At 42.6% G+C, this 20,330-nt stretch overlaps 1 protein-coding gene across 1 annotated transcript; it reads right to left on the bottom strand.

Annotated features, from left to right (window-relative positions):
* Positions 1–3,251: 3,251 nt before the first annotated feature.
* Positions 3,252–16,560, bottom strand: LOC124031221 (nuclear receptor subfamily 1 group D member 1-like). The gene is made up of 6 exons (XM_046342245.1): positions 15,802–16,560; positions 7,815–8,120; positions 7,481–7,714; positions 5,411–5,964; positions 4,895–5,291; positions 3,252–4,788 (listed from the first exon to the last, which is right to left on the bottom strand). Exons 1-6 carry the CDS (start codon positions 15,815–15,817, stop codon positions 4,592–4,594), a joined length of 1,704 nt encoding a protein of 567 aa, XP_046198201.1. The 5' UTR covers positions 15,818–16,560; the 3' UTR covers positions 3,252–4,591.
* Positions 16,561–20,330: the final 3,770 nt, after the last annotated feature.

Raw genomic sequence — 20,330 nt, 5'->3', positions numbered from 1 at the left:
GGCTCAATGGGTGACAGGTCTAGTGCATATGCAGGCCATGGAAGAACTGGGACATTTTCCCCCTCCAGGAATTGTGTGCAGATCCTTGCGACATGGGGCTCCGCATTATCATGCTGAAACATGAGGTGATGGTGGCGGATGAATGACACGATAATGGACCTCAGGATCTCGTCACGGTGTCTCTGTGAATTCAAATTGCCATTGATAAAATGCAATTGTGTTCGTTGTCCGTAGCTTATGCCTGCCCATACCATAATCCCACCGCCACCATGGGGCACTCTGTTCACAACGTTGACATCAGCAACCGCTTGCCCACACGATTCCATACACACATGTGGTTGTGAGGCCCAATGGACAAACTACCAAATGCCAAATTCAAAGTTGGAGGTGGCTTATGATAGAGAAATGAAGGTTCAATTATCTGGCAATAGATTAGATGGACATTTCTGCAGTCAGCATGCCAATTGCACACTCCTTCAAAACGTGAGACATATGTGGCATTGTGTTGTGTGACAAAACTGCACATTTTAGCGTGGCCTTTTGTCTCCAGCACAATGTGCACCTGTGTAATGATCATGCTGTTTAAACAGATTCTTGAAATGCCACACCTGTCAGGTGGATGGATTATCTTGGCGAAGGAGAAATACTCACTAACAGGTATGTAAACACATGTGTGCACACAATTTGAGAGAAATATGAGTTTTGTGTATATGGAATATTTCTGGGATATTTTATTGCAGTTCATGAAACATGGGACCAACATTTTACATGTTGCGTTTATATTTTTGTTCAGTGTATATATACAGTGCCTTCGGAAACTATTCAGACCGCTTGACTTTTTCCACATTTTGTTAGGTTACAGACTATTCTGAAATTGATTAAATTGTTTGTTTTTTCTTATCAACCTACACACATAATATGAAAGCAAAAACAGGTTTTTAGAAATGTATAAATAATAAAACACCTGAAATATCACATTTACATAAGTATTCAGACCCTTTACTCAGTACTTAATTGAAGCACCTTTGGTGGTGATTATAGCCTCGAGTCATCTTGGGTATGACTCTACAAGCTTGGCACACCTGTATTTGGGGAGTTTCTCCCATTCTTCTCTGCACATCCTCCCAAGCTCTGCCAGGTTGGATGGGGACTGTTGCTGCACAGCTATTTTCAGGTCTCTCCAGGGATGTTCGATCAGGTTCAAGTCCGGACTCTGGCTGGACCACTCAAGGACATTCAGAGACATGTCCGAAAGCCACTCCTGCATTGTCTTGGCTGTGTGCTTAGGGTCATTGTCCTGTTGGAAGGGGAACCTTCACCCCAGTCTGAGGTCCTGAGTGCTCTGGAGCAGGCTTTCATCAAGGCTCTCTCTATACTTTGCTCCATTCATTTTTCCCCGATCCTGACTAGTCTCTCAGTCCCTGCCGCTGAAAAACATTCCCACAGCATGATGCTGCCACCACCATGCTTCACCGTAGGAATGGTGCCAGGTTTCCTCCAGACGTGACGTTTGAAAGAGTTCAACTTGGTTTCATCAGACCAGAGAATCTTGTTTCTCATGGTTTGAGAGTCTTTAGGTGCCTTTTGACAAACTTCAAGCAGGCTGTCATGTGCCTTTTACGGAGGAGTGGATTGCTGTCACCACCTGTTCTCGGTGTTGTGAGAGGTGTTGGGTTTGCGCCAGACATAGCGTTTTCCTTGATGGACAAAAAAGCTCAATTTTAGTATCATCTGACCAGAGTACCTTCTTTCATATGTTTGGGGAGTCTCCAAAATGTGTTTTTAGCAAAGACCAAACGTGTTTGCTTATTCTTTTCTTTAAGTAATGGCTTTTTTTCTGGCCACTCTTCCGTAAGCCCAACTCTGTGGAGTGTACGGCTTAAAGTGGTCCTATGGACAGATATTCCAATCTCTGCTGTGGAGCTTTGCGGCTCCTTCAGGGTTATCTTTGGTCTCTTTGTTGCCTCTGATTAATGCCCTCCTTGCATGGTCCATAAGTTTTGGTGGGCGGCCCTCTCTTGGCAGGTTTGTTGTGGTCCCCAAGTCTTTCCATTTTTATTAATGGATTTAATGGTGCTCTGTGGGATGTTCAAAGTTTGGGGTATTTTTTTATAACCCAACCCTGATCTGTACTTCTGCACAACTTTGTCCCTGACTTGTTTGGCGAGCTTCTTGGTCTTCATGGTGCCACTTGCTTGGTGGTGCCCCTTGCTTAGTGGTGTTGCAGACTCTGGGGTCTTTCAGAACAGGTGTATATATACTGAGATCATGTGACAAATCATGTGACAGAATCAGATTGCCCACAGGTGGACTTTATTTAACAAATTCTGTGACTTCTGAAGGTAATTGGTTTCACCAGATCTTATTTAGGGGCTTCATAGCAAAGGGGGTGAATCCATATGCACGCACCACTTTTCCATTTGCAAGTCATTTTTAAATTTCACTTCACCAATTTTGATTATTTTGTGTATGTCCATTACATGAAATCCAAATAAAAATAAATTTAAATTACAGGTTGTAATGCAACAAAATAATAAACACGCCAATGGGGATGAATACTTTTGTAAGGCACTGTATCTTGTGGGTCCTCAAATGTTAGAGGAGCTCTGAATGCTCACTGTATCTTGTGGGTCCTCAAATGTTAGAGGAGCTCTGAATGCTCACTGTATCTTTCACTGATCATCATCTTTTTAATATCAGGACACACACACACACACACACACACACACACACACACACACACACACACACACACACACACACACACACACACACACACACACACACACACACACACACACACACACACACACACACACACACACACACACACACACCGATTATCTCGCTCTTCACTAATCATAATCGCTGTTCTCTTTTGTTAATCTCCAGAAAAGCACAGATGTCAGTTACACTGTGGACACGTCCCGTTGTATGAACTTTTCTCTGTATGTATCTGGCTCTGCGGCAGGTAGCGCTGGGCTGGGTCATCTACTCCGAGTCACGTTCAGAAACACTTGACACATTTACCCACATTATATTCTATCAAATATATTTTGACACGGTTAGCGTCCTAAGCATTCTGTCTCTGCATGGTTCATTGTTATATCTGCTCTGTGAGGATGAGTGTGTTTATCTGTAGGTTGTGTGCTTATATAGGACATGTTTGGTAAAGTTAATGGTAATAGTGGCTTTTATGTAAGTCGGTGACACAAAAAAAGTCAGGGTTAAGAAGAGTCGTACAGATAAAGTACAGTATATAATGTCATTTAATATTGGTTCTCTATGGAAGAAGTTTAAACATGAAACATTTACAAAATATACACGAGGTGATGCATGGATCAATTAACAATAGTTATATTTCAATAATATAGGTTCAAATCAAACACTTTTTTACATGGTTTGTGCACATGGTTCCATCGGTTGCTCTCTTGTTGCGGTAAGAATGAGGGGTGGGGTTTGTAACGCTCCAGGGAAGACCAATGGACACATACAGTAGATGCACACCTTGCATCACCCAATCGGGCACCTCTTGAACATGGCACCGTTGCTTTGTCTTCAATGGTGCTAACATCATACAGCAATCAACTCAAACAAATGGAGTAGGAACCAGTCACAAATATTATATCTAATATGTACAACAATAGAATACCTTAAAACATAACCCGACAAATATGGTCTAAAATGTCCAAATAGTATCTCCCTGATTACAGCATACAAATACAATCCATCCTACTCTCAATTCTTACAAATGGAAATAATACATTTTCTCATCAAATCCCAAATATTTGATTTCCAAAAAGATTGATGACGTGATTTTGAAAATAGCTTAGGTCATTATAACAGTGTATAACACAGTCAGTTAGGGATCTAATAGTGTGTTTTATACATTGCTATTGCTCTATTATATGGGTTGATTTCAGATGTGTGTTGATGTATGGAAAGTGCTTTGTTATTCATTGAACAGCCTGTGTAGGGTGAATGTGTAGGAAGAAAATATATAGTTTGTGTGTATTTCCCTTTCTCACGTGAAGAGGGTGTCCTTCCTTCTTGCTGGTTTGCCCCTGTCTGTCTGTTGCAGACAGGAGGACATAGTGAAGCATGGAATCAGAGAGGAGGAATGGAACAGAATTTTGGTCTTCAATCACTGTCACCGGGAGTTATGGGTAACGGAGGATTTTTAGACCCTCATCCCTCAACTTCGGGAGCTGAGTTGGTCTAAGATGGTGCTTTGCCATTTAACTCACAGCACACCGACTTGTTCAGCAGACTATAAGTCTATGAGTCTTTTAGAGGTTTTACCAGCTCTGATTATTGTTCATGAGGTCATAGTTCAAGAGTCTCCACCCTCCTCTTTTCCTCCATCTTCCTTTGAGATGCCTCTCAGTCCACTCATTCACCTTGTCCAACCCTGCTTCTGTTCCAGTCCCAGCTCCAGTACACACAGCTCATTGAAGAGAGCCTGATGGTGACTGGCTGGTGGCTTATGGCTGGAGTGAAGGGATCATGAGGGTGTTTCCCAAGAGGACTGCCCCTTTCGGGGGTCCGGTAGTCAGTGGGTGTCCCTGTGGGCTGTGGTTTCTCCAGACCCTTAAAGGTCGATGCTGAAGGCCAGCAGTTTGTCGGAGTGCAGGTTGTTGAGGGTGCGCAGGTCGGGCAGGCGCAGCAGCAGCTTGGGGAAGAGGGTGCTGTCGTCAGGGCGACGGCGGGTGATGAGCGAGCGCAGGGCTTTGATCAGACTCTCCTGAAGCTGCTCCACTGCAACAACGTCAGCCATACCTGAACGGTCTGCGAGACGAGAGGAGAGAGGGTTAGATGCATCGCGAAAAAGCAAAACATAACATATGTGATTTTCAAAGAGATTTTTAAAGTGTGTCTCTTATGAGTCTCTTACCAGCAGACACTAGCACCACAGCCATGAAGAGGGCCATCTCATCGGGCTCTAGACCTAGAGCTCCCAGCTTCTCACTAAACTCAAACATGGCGTCCAGCAGAGTGCCCATGCCCAGCGCCCGCAGGGACATCAGGGGGTATGTTTGGCCGTTCAGGAAGGTCACCGTCTTCTCCTTGGGGTCGAACAGCGAGCAGAATCTGACCATCAGCACCTGGAAGGTGCCAGCCTTAAGCAGCATGACCTGGTCATGCTGGCTGAGACTCTGGAACCCTGGGATGCTCTTGGCAAACTCCACCACCTCCTTGACGGCTGGGGTGAAGCACTGGGAGAAGGCCTCCCATATCTGCTGGCTGGAACGGTCACGGGGGGCCACGGGACATGCGTTCAAGGGACACGCCTGAGAGAGAGGGAGAAGGTTAGAATGGCTCTATGACACTCCTACAATCATGTGTGTATTGTATATATAGTAATACTAAGGAAATATTTTTACTAAGGAAGTATTTTAATGAGACTCACCAGAACTTTGGCACCTCCACTCAACTTCCAGGGGCAGGTAGTCTGGTTTTGAGACTTGCCAGCTGGAAAGCTGTTTTGATTGGCTTGGAAGGTCTGAGCTGGCTGGCTTCCATTGGACAATGGGCATTGACTCTGATTGGATGATGGTTGGTAGGTATACTGGGCATTGTCAACATTGTTGTTGCGTGGGCAGCGCGAGGGGGTCTGGTAGCTTTGTGTGGGGTGTGACTGGTACACCTGAGAGGGGTTGGAATGGGAGTGGGTTTGGTGTGCCGGGTGAGAGTAGCCAGACTCATGTGCTGGATTGTTACGGACATTGTTGTTGTTGATGTTGACGGCCATCTTGATTACTGGCTTCACATCCTCTTGGGCGAAGATGTTGTGGTAGGCAGAGGAAATGGAATCTCCAGATTCTGGACTGGCTGGGGCCTCAGAGGAAGAAGGTGAGGAGTCAATCTCCATGGATGCTGATTCATTGAGGCTGTTCATGTAGCTCTGCATCTCGTCCAATAGCCTCTGCTTCTCACGCTTGGGGATACGCCCAAAACGCACAGCTGAGGAGAAGGAGGACAAGGGGAAAATAAGTTAGCTAACGAATTGATCACTTTCCCGATGGCAGTTACTAGAGCTAGTATAGCAGTGGCCTGATACTTATCTTATCTTTTACTCCCCGACACTGATTGTGAGTGCAATCACTGTATGGCATAATTACTGACTAATCCTACAGGGTACAGAGAGCTGGGGGAGATTTCTCTCCTCTCTATATAACCAGTCTGTTTCAATCAACCATCAAATGACATGGTATACCACCCCCTTTCCTCTCCTCATTTGACTCCTTCATCCCCCTCTTTACCTCTCCAAACTTCCCATCCCCCTCTCTATAGCACACCTCCTCTGCCAAAGCTATTTATAGTCTGCCACTGTATGCTACACCCCTTCCCCCAATCTCTTTCCCTCCTGATCCCTCTATCCTGATCACTATCTTCCTCTTTCTACATCACCCCTATGTTTCTGTTAAGCACTCGTTCCTTTCTCTATGAAAATAGGTTACTGGGTCAGCTGGTGTAAACATTGTCATTGACCGAGTGACAGAGGAGAGGAGATGTCAACGTAGAGGAGAGTGAGAAGGTAAAGGACTGAGAGGGTGAAGAAGTAAGAGGATGATTGAATGAGAGTTAGGGAGAAAGGGAATGAGAATGATACTGAAGGGTAAAAAGCTGGAAAGGGAAAATGGGTTAAATGAGTGACATCAAAAATGTAGTTTTAAATGAAAGCCTTGTATTCATACATTAAATATTCAAATATCAAAGGTATAAAAACAACAACACCTATGCTGTGATAATAGAGCCTTTTCAGTAATTGGTGCAATGGTGGGTAATTTTCCTCCTCACTAGCATTTTCCTTTTATAGGTCACCTCAAAATGTTTGCTCCAGAAAAGTAGAGGATTTATTATCACCTAGTTTAGAGAGATCTCAGGAGTATACGGTGGCCTGTAGGGAAATGATGCCATACAGGAGAGGGATGGAGCTGAACATCTAACTGTACCAACTGTACTATCATCTAACAATGTTTGAATAGTTTACCAGTATTAGAACATGGACTATTATAGTTATTTTACCTTTATTTAACTAGGCAAGTCAGTTAAGAACAAATTCTTAATTTCAATAACAGCCTAGGAACAGTGGGTTAACTGCTTTGTTCAGGGGCAGAATGACAGATTTTGACCTTGTCAGCTCGGGGATTCGATCTTGCAACCTTTCAGTTACTAGTCCAATGCTCTAACCACTAGGCTACAAGCCTGAATGTTATAGACTTTAGATGTGCAGACACTTTCAATCTGACACAGATGGAATAATGAATTGACAAAAATAAACTGAATTTGCAACTATTTTTCCCATGACTGATGACTACTGGGACTCCTCATCTGCTTCTGTCATCAATCAGAGATGGAGAAGGAGTGGAAGAAAGAACAGAAGGAGAGATGAAGGAGAGAGAGAATGGATGGGGCATCAAGAAGGTATGACTGAAGAAGGAGAATGATGCCAGATATAGATGGAATGTTCTCTTACCATCTCTGGACATGCCCACGGAGAGACACTTCTTGAAACGGCAGTGCTGGCACCGGTTGCGGTTCATGCGCATGATCAGGCAGCTCTCGTTCTTCACACACATCTTGTAGTGGATGTTCTGCTGGATGCTTCGGCGGAAGAAACCCTTGCAGCCTTCACAGGCGTGAACGCCGTAATGGAAGCCAGACGCGATGTCCCCACACACCTTACACAGGAGCACCATGCCTCCTGTCTCTGGGAGGTACACAAAGAGAGGAATGATTGGTTAGACATTATAATAGACAAATATAATAAGAAAAAATAAAAACAGAAAGCCAGTAGAAGTGGTACTTACTGGTGAAGGTGCCAGTGAATCCGCAGGGCCTCTTGGCCAACATAGGGTGGGCATAGGTATTGCCAGAGGATGTAGTGGTTGTAGAGGCATTGGCTTCAGGGAACTGGAAGACTAGTTTGGGTGAAGGTCCTCCCCTGTTCTCCCCTCTTTCTCTCTTCAGAGGGCCGATCTCAGGGAAGGAGACAGGCTCAGGAGATGACGATTGGGAATGGGAGGACCGGGGGGACTGGGTCTGGTACCCGCTGGAGGGGCTGCCAGGGCTGGGGCTGGCACTACCAGATGAGCCAGCATACAGTATCACACCACCTGGAGGGCAAAGAGGACGAGAAGAGAGAGAGGCAGTTAGTGCCACTGCTGTCACCGTGACACAAGGAAGCAGACAGAAGGCTAAGCTGCCAGCAAACTATCTGTGCAAAGATGCATAAGATCAATATCTATATCTGTGTTGAAATAGTTCCACACGCACACAGACAGGCACACAATGTAGGTAGGTCAACTAACAGATAAGTGTTGAGCAATAGGCTATTTTGATTAGGTGTCTGTCTTTACTTGGATGGATTACCAAACATGAACACACCTCCTGCCTGTGTAGTCGACATTTAAAACATAACCAGTCTCAAAGAAGCAGATAAAAGGTCAAATAAGGTCAGAATGTGTCTGGAGAATGAGGTCAAATCTAATTGGGGATCGACTTGATATTTTTCAATAGTCTCTTTCCAAAATGTGCATAAGACCACAAAACAAGCATTATCATTCTAGCTTTGTCTAATTCAGTGTTAGATGATGTGGGACCTTGAATTTATACAAAAACAAAATAATAAAACAATTCCCACAATGGCCAGGTTTTGATACAAATATGTCTTGGCTATATACGTTACTCAAAGTTCTCACTCAAATTCTTCAATGTTCGAAAGCAAGTTGGGGATGTAAACTCGGAAATGTCTCATTACAGCCTCCCTCTCCCTCCCTCCCTCACTGTAAAGATCGTGCTCTGTGTACGAGAAGAGCGACAGCCCCTCACGTGTACGCTGAGCCAGCCAGCCTGGAGCCAGCTGCCTGCTCGCTCTAAAAGCAAGCCTTGCTTTTCCCCTTGGCGGCGCTCCCGGAGCTTGCTCAAACCGCCAGCCACCTGACCGCCGACTCACATGGACTCCTGACACAGTTCCTGTTAGGGCTCACAAGGCGCTTTCCGCAGTCCCGTGTAGACAACAGCCGCAGTACAATAACAGGCAGCTGGGAGCTCACGTTTGAAAGAGAGAGGGCTTTAGTACTGTGCGTACAGAGGGAAGGCAGGGCAGTCTACCGTGTGTATACTGCCATGCATTCCACTGAGCCTCCGGAAACCCAGAGGGGGCGACATACAAAGCTGTTTTCTTGGTGTTTTACTCAGTCAAGGGAAGTTATATGTATCACAAACCCGTGCCCACATAGATTGAATGATTTTTTTCAGTGACAGAACAAGCAAATTAAAGCATTCTTACACATAGGCTATGTCCAACTGCAAGCCCATAGGTGTTACATCAGTTCCTTTGAACCTTGTTATGTGAGTTACAATTCATGCAGTTACAGTTGAAGTCAGAAGTTTACATACACTTGAAGTCATTAAAACTTGTTTTTCAACCACTCCACAAATCTCTTGTTAACAAACTATAGTTTTGGCAAGTCGGTTTGGACATCTACTGTGTGCATGACACAAGTAATTTTTACAACAATTGTTTACATACAGATTATTTCACTTATAATTCACTGCATCACAATTCCAGTGGGTCAGAAGTTTACATACACTAAGTTAACTGTGCCTTTAAACAGCTGGGAAAATTCCAGAAGAATATGTCATGGCTTTAGAAGCTTCTGATAGGCTAATTGAAATAATTTGAGTCAATTGGAGGTGTACCTGTGGATGTATTTCAAGGCCTACCTTCAAACTCAGTGTGTCTTTGCTTGACATCATGGGAAAATCCATATAAACCAGCCATGATCTCAGAAAAAAATTATAGACCTCCACAAGTCTGGTTCTTCCTTGGGAGCAATTTCCAAACGCACGAAGGTACCACGTTCATCTGTACAAACAATAGTACGCAAGTACAAACAGCATGGGACCACGCAGCCGTCATACCGCTCAGGAGGGAGACGCGTTCTGTCACCTAGAGATGAACGTACTTTGGTGCGAAAAGTGCAAATCAATCCCAGAACAACAGCAAATGACTTTTTGAAGATGCTGGAGGAAACAGGTTCAAAAGTATCTATATCCACAGTAAAATGAGTCCTCAGCATAAACTGAAAAAAATGCCAGACTATGGTTTGCATCTGCACATGGGGACAAAGATAATACTTTTTGGAGAAATGTCCTCTGGTCTGATGAAACAAAAATAGAACTGTTTGGCAATAATGACCATCGTTTGGAGGAAAAAGGGGGAGGCTTGCATGCCGAAGAACATCATCCCAACCGTGAAGCACGTGGGTGGCAGCATCATGTTGTGGGGGTGCTTTGCTGTAGGAGGGACTGGTGCACTTCACAAAATAGATGATATCATGAGGAAGGGAAATTATGTGGATATATTGAAGCAACATCTCAAGACATAAGTCAGGAAGTTAAAGCTTGGTTGCAAATGGGTCTTCCAAATGGACAATAACCCCAAGCATACTTCCAAAGTTGTGGCAATATGGCTTAAGGACAACAAAGTCAAGGTATTGGAGTGGCCATCACAAAGCCCTGACCTCAATCCTATAGACAATTTGTGGACAGAACTGAAAAAGTGTGTGCGAGCAAGGAGGCCTTCAAACCTGATTCAGTTACACCAGCTCTGTCAGGAGGAATGGGCTAAAATTCACCCAACTTATTGTGGGAAGCTTGTGGAAGGCTACCCGAAACATTTGACCCAAGTTAAACAATTTAAAGGCAATGCTAGCAAATATTAATTGAGTGTATGTAAACTTCTGACCCACTGGGAATGTGACGAAAGAAATAAAAGCTGAAATAAATCACTCTCCACTATTATTCTGACATTTCACATTCTTAAAATAAAGTGGTGATCCTAATAGACCTAAAACAGGGAATTTTTACTCAGATTAAATATCAGGAATTGTGAAAAACTGGGTTTAAATGAATTTGGCTAAGGTGTATGTAAACTTCTGACTTCAGCTGTAGTTATCTGACTGATTACACACCTGATTGAATATCATTTCAATCAGACTTTTATGTTTTCAATACAGGTCAGACAAATTTGCTAATTCAATAGCATATGACTCCAATATCTTGACTGTCAGTTTATTTCATATTTGCATCCTTTACCCCCTTTTTCACAGGGACCTTGAATTATCTATGAAATATCATGTAGATCTGCCTCCTGCCTTCCCTTCTTTCTCTCTCTGCTGGAGGAGACACGTGCAACTGGCTGGGAATGTCTGTTTAGCTTAAATTGAGTGTTTCTGATTGTAATTGCTCTGCCAGCACGTGTCAACACTGACTGATGGAGATGAACTCTGCTGGGGCTTCACTGTTTGCATGTGGCTTCCTCTACGCTACCTGACAGTCTGACTTTAACCCCCCCCCCCCCAACACACACACACTGCCCTATTGCACTCCTCTTTATCCTCTCACATCCCCACATACATACAGCCCCATGTGAAGTTTAGGCTCCACACCCACTTAAGTTGTTCCCAGTGATTCTCACATAGTCCTGAGTTGTTAGTTAGGTTTCCAGTGTCAGGTGTCAGCCCTGTGAGGGTAACCTGACCCCTGGCCTTCTCTATGGCAGAGAAAGAGTCATTTACCAGGACCTGAGTTTGGCCTGGAGCACTACACTATGACACAGGTCATATGTGATATGTGGGGTAGGGCAGTATGACACAGAGCTAGCGTAAACAAATAGACAGTAACTAACCCCTCCTTCCTTCCCCTCTAATGGGAGTCCCATCCACCGTTAGATGGGAATCAGCCAGGTGGCATGTTTGTATACCATATGTATAGCATATCTATATCAGGAAACGCCTTTTCTAACTTCCTTACCCTCTCGTGTAATGGGGTGGCACATGGACCTCTTGACCATGAGGTAAGTGGGAAAACACTCAGCTTGGACAGAAATACATATCTTTCAAACCAAATATGAATTTTATTTTATTTACCTCTAACCCTAATTGTATAAAGACCAAATAGCTCATAAACCATATTGTAATTATGTCCTTTATGCCATGACAATCTAATGACTATGAGTTGAGTTTTTTCAAGGTAAAGCCCACATCCCTTCCCATCCGATAACCAGCTTCTCACCCCCCCCTCTGTCCTAAAGTCACATATATAATGGTACCATAGCCACTGCTGTTGTAGAACCTCCATACTCTGTCACTGATGTTGAGGTCAGCTTTATCTCCAGTGCTTAGAGGGAAGTCAGCTAAACGGCCAGGGCTTAAATCAGGTGAGGAGACTCGTGTGAGCTAATCTCATAGTGGGCAGGGCTGGAGGGGAGTGCCAGAGCTGGAGGGGAGTGCCAGACAACGTGAGTCACACCAATGCCCTCCTTCTTTCGGTGACCCCTAACACCCTTACTCACTCCCTCCTTCCCTTGTTCCCTCCAGACACTGTCTCCTTGTGTAATCTATAATCTCATTGGCCTTCATTTGTAAGTGTTTGGTGGTTTACTGAAAGAGTGACTCTATAATTAAATGACAGTGAATAAGACTGGTATTCAGAGAGGTGTAAAATTGGTTAAAAACAAAATACATTGAATACAAGTAGAGTAATAATAACATATTTTCCAGTTACTCATATAAACAGAATAGTCTTTGCAATTATTGGCAGAAGTAGGGCAATATAACAATTATCTTGGAGTAGAAGCCTATAGATACTTTGACAAAGTAGGCAAACATATTATAGCTATATTATACAGACATACTTGAGGTTTTGAGTTCACTATTTGGATTTATTTGTCATTTGTGATATCAATGAGTGGACTATTGCTACAATGTAGGCTATCCTCAACACGTGACATTTTGGCTATTGATACGATGTATAAGAAATGTATCACAATATCCGCTATATTGGATATACTGTATAATAAGTCATAATATTCAGTTGTCTTTCCCAAAGAAAATACATCAGCGTAAAGAAATGGACACGAACCTAGTTAATAGGCTGATAAACGTTCGGACACACTGACCAATCTCTTGCAAAGGCATAACAGGAGTCCCCCGGAAAGGCTGTGAGTAAACCTGGAGCGCGCGAGAAAGACTGATAAATTCGGGAGGGCGGGGTGGGAATCACGCGCGGCACGTGGATGCTGAAGTTAATGCACGTGATGTCGCGCTAGGCATGCACCGTGGGCACTCGGGTAAATCAAGAGCATGATGTCCACCATTATCAGACGGTTGCCATGCATGTAATGGCTCAGATAGTTATTAGACTCGAGGACATGGCTGTAAATAGGGAGCGCGGTAATTCCATACCAATGGCACAATCCCGTTACGTGCTGTCTTCGGGGAAATACTGTATCTTTGGCATTGGAGTTATTCCAGCCTCCACTGTGTACGCTAATAACATTACGTTTATGATAATTGCTTCCTATTATCAGTATCACCTGACTCAAAATGCAATGCTTGTGTATTGAATATTTAATTAATGCTATTAGAATATCTTTCACTTTAGAATAGTGAGTGGTCAATTTAGTCACCTAGTACAGGGATTTCCTTTATTATGGAACCACCCCCATATTGTGTCCTGCCAGAGATTAATTTACTGCTATGAATGTATGTCCTATGGAGGCCAACTTGGTCAACATATCTGTTGAAATTAAGGTTGACCACTAGCCATTATTGAGTGGGCTTGTGGGCATCATTCCACTGATTCCAGTGATCCATTAGCCAATAGGATATGGTTGGCACCAAAACATATATTTAATTTAATGTAATTCATATTTGCATAAATACTTTTTGTATTCAATATCTTGTATTTTTGAATATCTTATTAAATAGTATTGGTAAAATTGGTTTGACTAGCTCTGCTGGCATATGCAATCGATCAGGGAATATAGTGATAAAACAGTTTTTGTGATCTATTCCCCATCTATTTCATTTGGATCTGGCTTAAATAGCTTGTTTGTGCTTAAAAGTTGGCCTTCAAGTCATGACCAGTTCATTAATAAATTGCTTTGGCTCACATGTCTATGGAATAGGCGTGATAGGTTCTTGACACGTGTTGAGAGAGCAAAAAGTTGCGCAGCAGCGCTGAACAAGAAGGGAGTCGCTAGACAGGAAGCGTGACCAGTTCTGTCAATGAGTCACAGACCCGTAAACACGCAATCTCAGGTCAAAGAAGGGAACACCTTTCTGGAGTAGTGCTGATGAAAGGATTCGAATGGCTTTGTTTTCCCCTCGTCATCCGGTTTGATTAGATTGCGCCAACAATTCTAAACTCTCCATGTCAAGGCAATTTTAAGCACAAAGTGCATCTGCGCAACAGATAATCAAAGTTGTTCCAAATGATGGAAAGTAACAATGTATCCATAAAATAATATTGTATGATTAGAAACTGACTAGAAGGATAGCCCAGCTATAGCACGACAGAGCATGTAAGGTCGGACCGGTGCTGCACATGAGTTGAAGCCCAAAGGCCGTCGGCTGGCGATATTGAGCCGTTTCATTTTATCATCCAAAGGGAATGTATGCAGCCAGCTATACACCCGCCATCCCCCGTGGACCGGTTCGTACACAAAACATTCTCCATTCAGGATGCAAAGGCGTCGATTTCGTCCTTCACTCGATTTAATGGCGAGAAGGCGGAAAATAAAAACATTTTCCTCCACCATGCTAAAGTGGCTAATGCTACTCCCGGTTGTTGAGTTTTGCATTCAGCCAATCAGGTTGCAGCAGTCTGCTACGACACCAGGGGTGAAAAAACAGACTGCTGCAACCTGATTAGATTAATGCATTGGAGGGTCGTTGAAGTGGATTTGTCCCATTTGTATGTGGTAAATACTACCTCCCCACTTGGTTATAAATGCAGCAAAAGCTTGATGATTAGTTGACAAGATGACTCCAATGTTGTACATAAACCCTGGATAACTAATATTGGCACTCCCCAGTAAGAGCAGTCATCCATAGGAATGAATGGAATTGTACAGTATTTCAATGAAATGCTTCAAGGACAAAATTACATGTATTTATGATTGTTTAGTAATCTCTAAAAATATATACTTATTTGTATTTATTTTATTTAACCTTTATTTAACTAGGCAAGTCAGTTAAAGAACAAATTATTATTTACAATGACGCCTACCCCGGCCAAACCCTAACCTTCAAGGAAAATATTTGTATATTATTTTTTATTTCATCTTTAGCTCACATAATATAATTTAAAAGTATGCATTACAGTGTCTGTAATATAATACCTGTGACAAAAACGAATGTTGACAAATAATACATCATACATTTCTATAGCTTCCCAAATACTTTTTACAACGGTGTGGGTGTGCCAAGATGGAGGCGAAATGGCTTCAACACAGCGCCCCCTATTAGTCATCTAGTGTATATATACATCATTGCTTGAATCAGGTGTGCTAGCTCTGGAATAGATCAAATACATGGAAGGGCTGGGGGTCCCCGAGGAGAGGTTTGAGAACCTCTACAACTCAACGAAGGCTTGGCAACCTTCAGGTTTATGGATCAAGCTTCATAAATTACATTTCATTCATGTATCCATTTATATGGATATGCACTGTAGCCGCTGGAAATACATGATGACATGAACAATCAACTCATTCATTCTCAAATAATAACATTTTAAAAACATAATCACAGGAACTGCCCTGCGTATTACCATTACGCACGCAAGGTATAGCCTATGCACCAAACACAGTGAAGAAAAATGACAAACATAGTACATATTACATTTACTCAGTAGTGTTAATTTACAAGTACACTATTGGCAAATATATTGATACCTTAGCCTACAACTGACAATAGCATAGATTGGTAATAACGTAATGAAACTCACCAGGGCTGTTTTCCATGTTTTCCGGTGTTTGGTTGATTTATAAACGATATTCAAATTATTTAATGTTGGTTTGTCTCTGCGTCAATGAGGAGTTTCGTTGATATGGGTTATACAGTCATGAACCGCCAAGAAAGCATAGAGTTGGTAGCCAATCCCAATGACAAAAGCAATGAGACTGTGCGCAGGTCCTTCAAACCCGTCAAGTGTGAAAGATATCAAAACTGATTTAAAGTTGAGCAAAACCTAAACAGGTTTCGGTTTGGCGAAATAGTTACAAATCGTCTCCAATGTGCGTAATTGCGAACAGGTTCAGTGCCTTTGTTGCCCGTAGCCTGATTCGCTTGGTGTCCGTAGGTCGTGTGATGTACAGTAGGCTGAACTAAACGTTCTTTGAAAATAAATTCCAAGCATTCAGCTCTAGTGCCAGTGTAGTCACCATCAACATCTCCAAAGACATACGTGTGGGAGTAGTTTAAGCACACCCACCCATTAATAGGCAATCCACTTCGCCCACACTAACCAGCACGTTTTCAGGTGTCTGAGAAATGTGACCAGTTTTTTTTTGCCCCCGGTTTTTTTTGTTCCTTTCAAATCTCTGTCGTAGGTTTTGTATGGTAGGGATTACACTGTCTCTCTCTCTCTTTTTCTCTCTCTCTCTCTTTCTCTCTATGCCTATGTCACGCTCTATTAGAATATCTCATCCACCTCTTTTACTCCACCTTTCTTTATTCGTTCTCACGTTTTCATTGGTGGAGAGCTAGAGTGGAGGCGAGACAGTTAGACTCACTCGACATTGGAATGCTGGTAAAGCTCCGCTGCATGTGCGCGCGGCATGTGAGCCACCGAACACGATGTCCTACTGACACACATTCTATGCAAATGTCAGAGGCCTTGTGATAAGAAGGGGGAGGGAGGGGGTTAGCACATTGAAGTAGGCGGAGCTCACCGTGACTACCGCTCCCTCCACCCTTCCTCCTCTCCACACGTTCTGCCTTCAGAAGCGATTCTGTTTTTGCTAGAATCTCAGCATCGGAAATTGGCATGATGAGAATGTGGGTCAACATCAGTTATGAAAAAACACATATCAAATAGCAAAGTTTTATGTAAAGGCACATCGTAGGCATCCCGGATGTCAAAGTTTTTTGCGCATAAACATGGATCTGAATTTAGGTCATTGAGCTCCGCTGGAGGGACTCTTCTCAGTACATGCGCCTCAAGTTTTCTTATCAAATAGCGGGTTTTGAATAAATAAATCATGATGAGTCACGCAGATGTATACAACTAGGTTATAAAATATTATTATACAACTGGTCAAATAGGGGTTGTTTGTGTTATGTTTTCTCTGTGGCAGCTGGTTAGATTTGGTCAATGCTGATAGGCTGCTAGACGTCATCACTTTTAAACCATTGTAGGCCTATAATAGCCTATAGCCAGAGAACGTCCTCACGTGTTATCCGTAATGAAGCAGCGCCACTCCGTGGTGGAGTTCACTGTGCCGCGGCTCACTCCTGCTGGCCAAACGTTATGGTTTGCAGGGGCAGTATGCGAATTATATATGCGTATATGCGTCATATGGCACAAGCTTTAGACCACGTTGCTTCTGATTCAAGAAAAGTTTATAGCCTAGAGTCATTCGTCATTATCATGTTTCAGACATTGCTCATTGTTGGTCATATAACCATACATGAAACTGGGCCCTCTGGGTATTACTGTAGTCTCGAAAACCTGATCCTAGGCAACACAGGAACTACTATACTGCCCACATTACTACTTTATCCGTACTTTATAGTGCCTAGCAAGATGGAGATTGCCGATGTCATTTTTAATGTATGCATTTCGCAAGTGTCTCGTTTGCATCAACTACCTTAACTAAAACCATCGCCAAGGTTCAAGCTTGACCTCGTATTTTTCCGAGTTCCCAGTTGTTTTCCCAGTTGTTTTTCATGACTTCAGTGATCTTCAGTTCGGAAAGTCGGAGCTCTATAAATAGGCCCGAGTTCCCGAGTTGGATGACCGTTAAAATCGAGTTTTCCAGTCGGAGCCCGTTATTTCCCCAGTTTCCGCTTGTTTTTAACGCACTGAATTCGGAGATATCCGAGTTCCCAGTTGTTTTGAACGCGGCAATAGTCCCCGGATTTTTTTCACCCATTATCGACGTAGGCGGTTTTCTAGACTAGTATTAATGTGTAATTACGCACAGAATGACACGAAAGTACTTCAGTTTACAGAAATACAAAAATGATTTATATCAACTCATATTTAGAATCGGTAACTGACACGTTATTAAGCACAACATAAATGTGGCATAACATTATTTTTAATGGAACATCAAAGAAGTTTGTAGGATTCTGAATAAATAAGTGGTGACAAAGTTGATTGGTTATGAAACACTTTACCAGAGTTGATTGGTTATGACAAACTTGACCAAAGTTGCTTGGTTATTATGACACACGTAATCACACTTAGCCACTGATTTCATAGCTCAGTGTGTGTATAGGCTACTGTAAATAGGCCACAATATATTGACTGTTTCACCAACTGTAGTTGCGAGGGATTAATTATCGGGTTTTATTTGTAGGGTCATAGTATTTGTACATCGTCTTTAAATGGATACATGGTCCTGCTCTCTCTAGTGGACTGACTATTCCCTTCTCGACCCTGGCAAGGGCGGTCTTTGACACGACAGTCAGATCCATGTCCTCACGTGTTTTTTTGTAATGAAGCAGCGCCACTCGCTGGTGGAGTTCATTGTGCTGCGGCTCACTCCTTCTGGTCAACTGTCGTGGTTTAGCAGGGTAGTAGGTGATTTAGTTATGCATCATATGGCACAAGCTTCAGACCAGTTGTTTCCGATTCAAGAAACGTGTGTAAAGTTAGTCGTCATTATCATGTTTCAGATATTGGTCATTGGTCATATACCTAATTACACTTAATTCCTTCAGTTTACAGAATTTAGAAACTATTTTTTTCAACTCATGTTCAGAATGGGTAAATTACACATTCATAAGTACAACATATACAGTACCAGTCAAAAGTTTGGACACACCTACTCATTCAAGGGATTTTCTTTATTTTGTTAGTATTTTCTACATTGTAGAATAATAGGGAAGACATCAAAACTATGAAATAACACATATGAAATCATATAGTAACCAAAAGGTGTTTAACAAATCAAAATATATTTTATATTTGATATTCTTCAAAGTAGCCACCCTTTGCCTTGAGGTAAAAGCAAGAACAGCTCAAATAAGCAATGAGAAACAACAGTCCATCATTACTTTAAGACATGAAGGTCAGTCAATCTGGAAAATGTCAAAAACTTTGACCGTTTCTTCAAGTGCAGTCACAAAAAACATCAAGCACTATGATGAAACTGGCTCTCATGAGGACCGCCACAGGAAAGAAAGACCCAGAGTTACCTCTGCTGCAGAGGATAAGTTCATTAGAGTTAACTGCACCTCAGATTGCAGCCCAAATAAATGCTTCATAGAGTTCAAGTAACAGACACATCTCAACATCAACTGTTCAGAGGAGATAGCGTGAATCAGGCCTTCATTGTCGAATTGCTGCAAAGAAACCACTACTAAAGGACACCAATTAGAAGAAGAGACTTGCTTGGGCCAAGAAACACGAGCAATGGACATTAGACTGGTGGAAATCTGTCTTTTGGTCTGATGAGTCCAAATGTGCAATTTTTGGTTCCATCCGCCGTGTCTTTATGAGATGCAGAGTAGGTGAACGGATGATCTCCGCATGTGTGGTTCCCACCGTGAAGCATGGAGGAGGAGGTGTGATGGTGTGGGGGTGCTTTGCTGGTGACACTGTCTATGATTTATTTAGAATTCAAGGCACACTTAACCAGCATAGCTACCACAGCATTCTGCAGCGATACGCCATCCCATCTGGTTTGCACTTAGTAGGACTATCATTTGTTTTTCAACAGGACAATGACCAAACACACCTCCAGGCTGTCTAAGTGCTATTTGACCAAGGAGAGTGTTGGAGTGCTGCATCAGATGACCTGGCCTCCACCTCAACCCAATTAAGATAGTTTGGGATGAGTTGAACCGCAGTCAAGGAAAAGCAGCCAACAAGTGCTCAGCATATATGGGAACTCCTTCAAGACTGTTGGAAAAGCATTCCAGGTGAAGCTGGTTGAGAGAATGCCAAGAGTGTGCAAAGCTGTCATCAAGGCAAAGGGTGGCTATTTTGAAGAATCTCAAATATATTTTGATTTGTTTAACACCTTTTTGGTTACTACGTGTTATTTCATAGTTTTGATGTCTTCACTATTATTCTACGATGTAGAAAATAGTACAAATAAAGAAAAACCCTTGAATGAGTAGGTGTGTCTAAACTTTTGACTGGTATTGTATGTGGCATAACATTCATGTTGATGGACATCATAGAAGTTTGACGAAAAGTCATGATGTGACGCAGTTGCTTTACACCTAGATTATGAAACACTGGACCAAAACAAAATGGTATCCATAATGTTTTATCGGACCTCTCATTATGATCATTTTGAA

This window comes from Oncorhynchus gorbuscha, linkage group LG03, assembly GCF_021184085.1.
Source record: "Oncorhynchus gorbuscha isolate QuinsamMale2020 ecotype Even-year linkage group LG03, OgorEven_v1.0, whole genome shotgun sequence".
Taxonomy (NCBI): Eukaryota; Metazoa; Chordata; class Actinopteri; order Salmoniformes; family Salmonidae; genus Oncorhynchus; species Oncorhynchus gorbuscha.
This window is presented reverse-complemented; position numbering and strand designations above follow the sequence as displayed.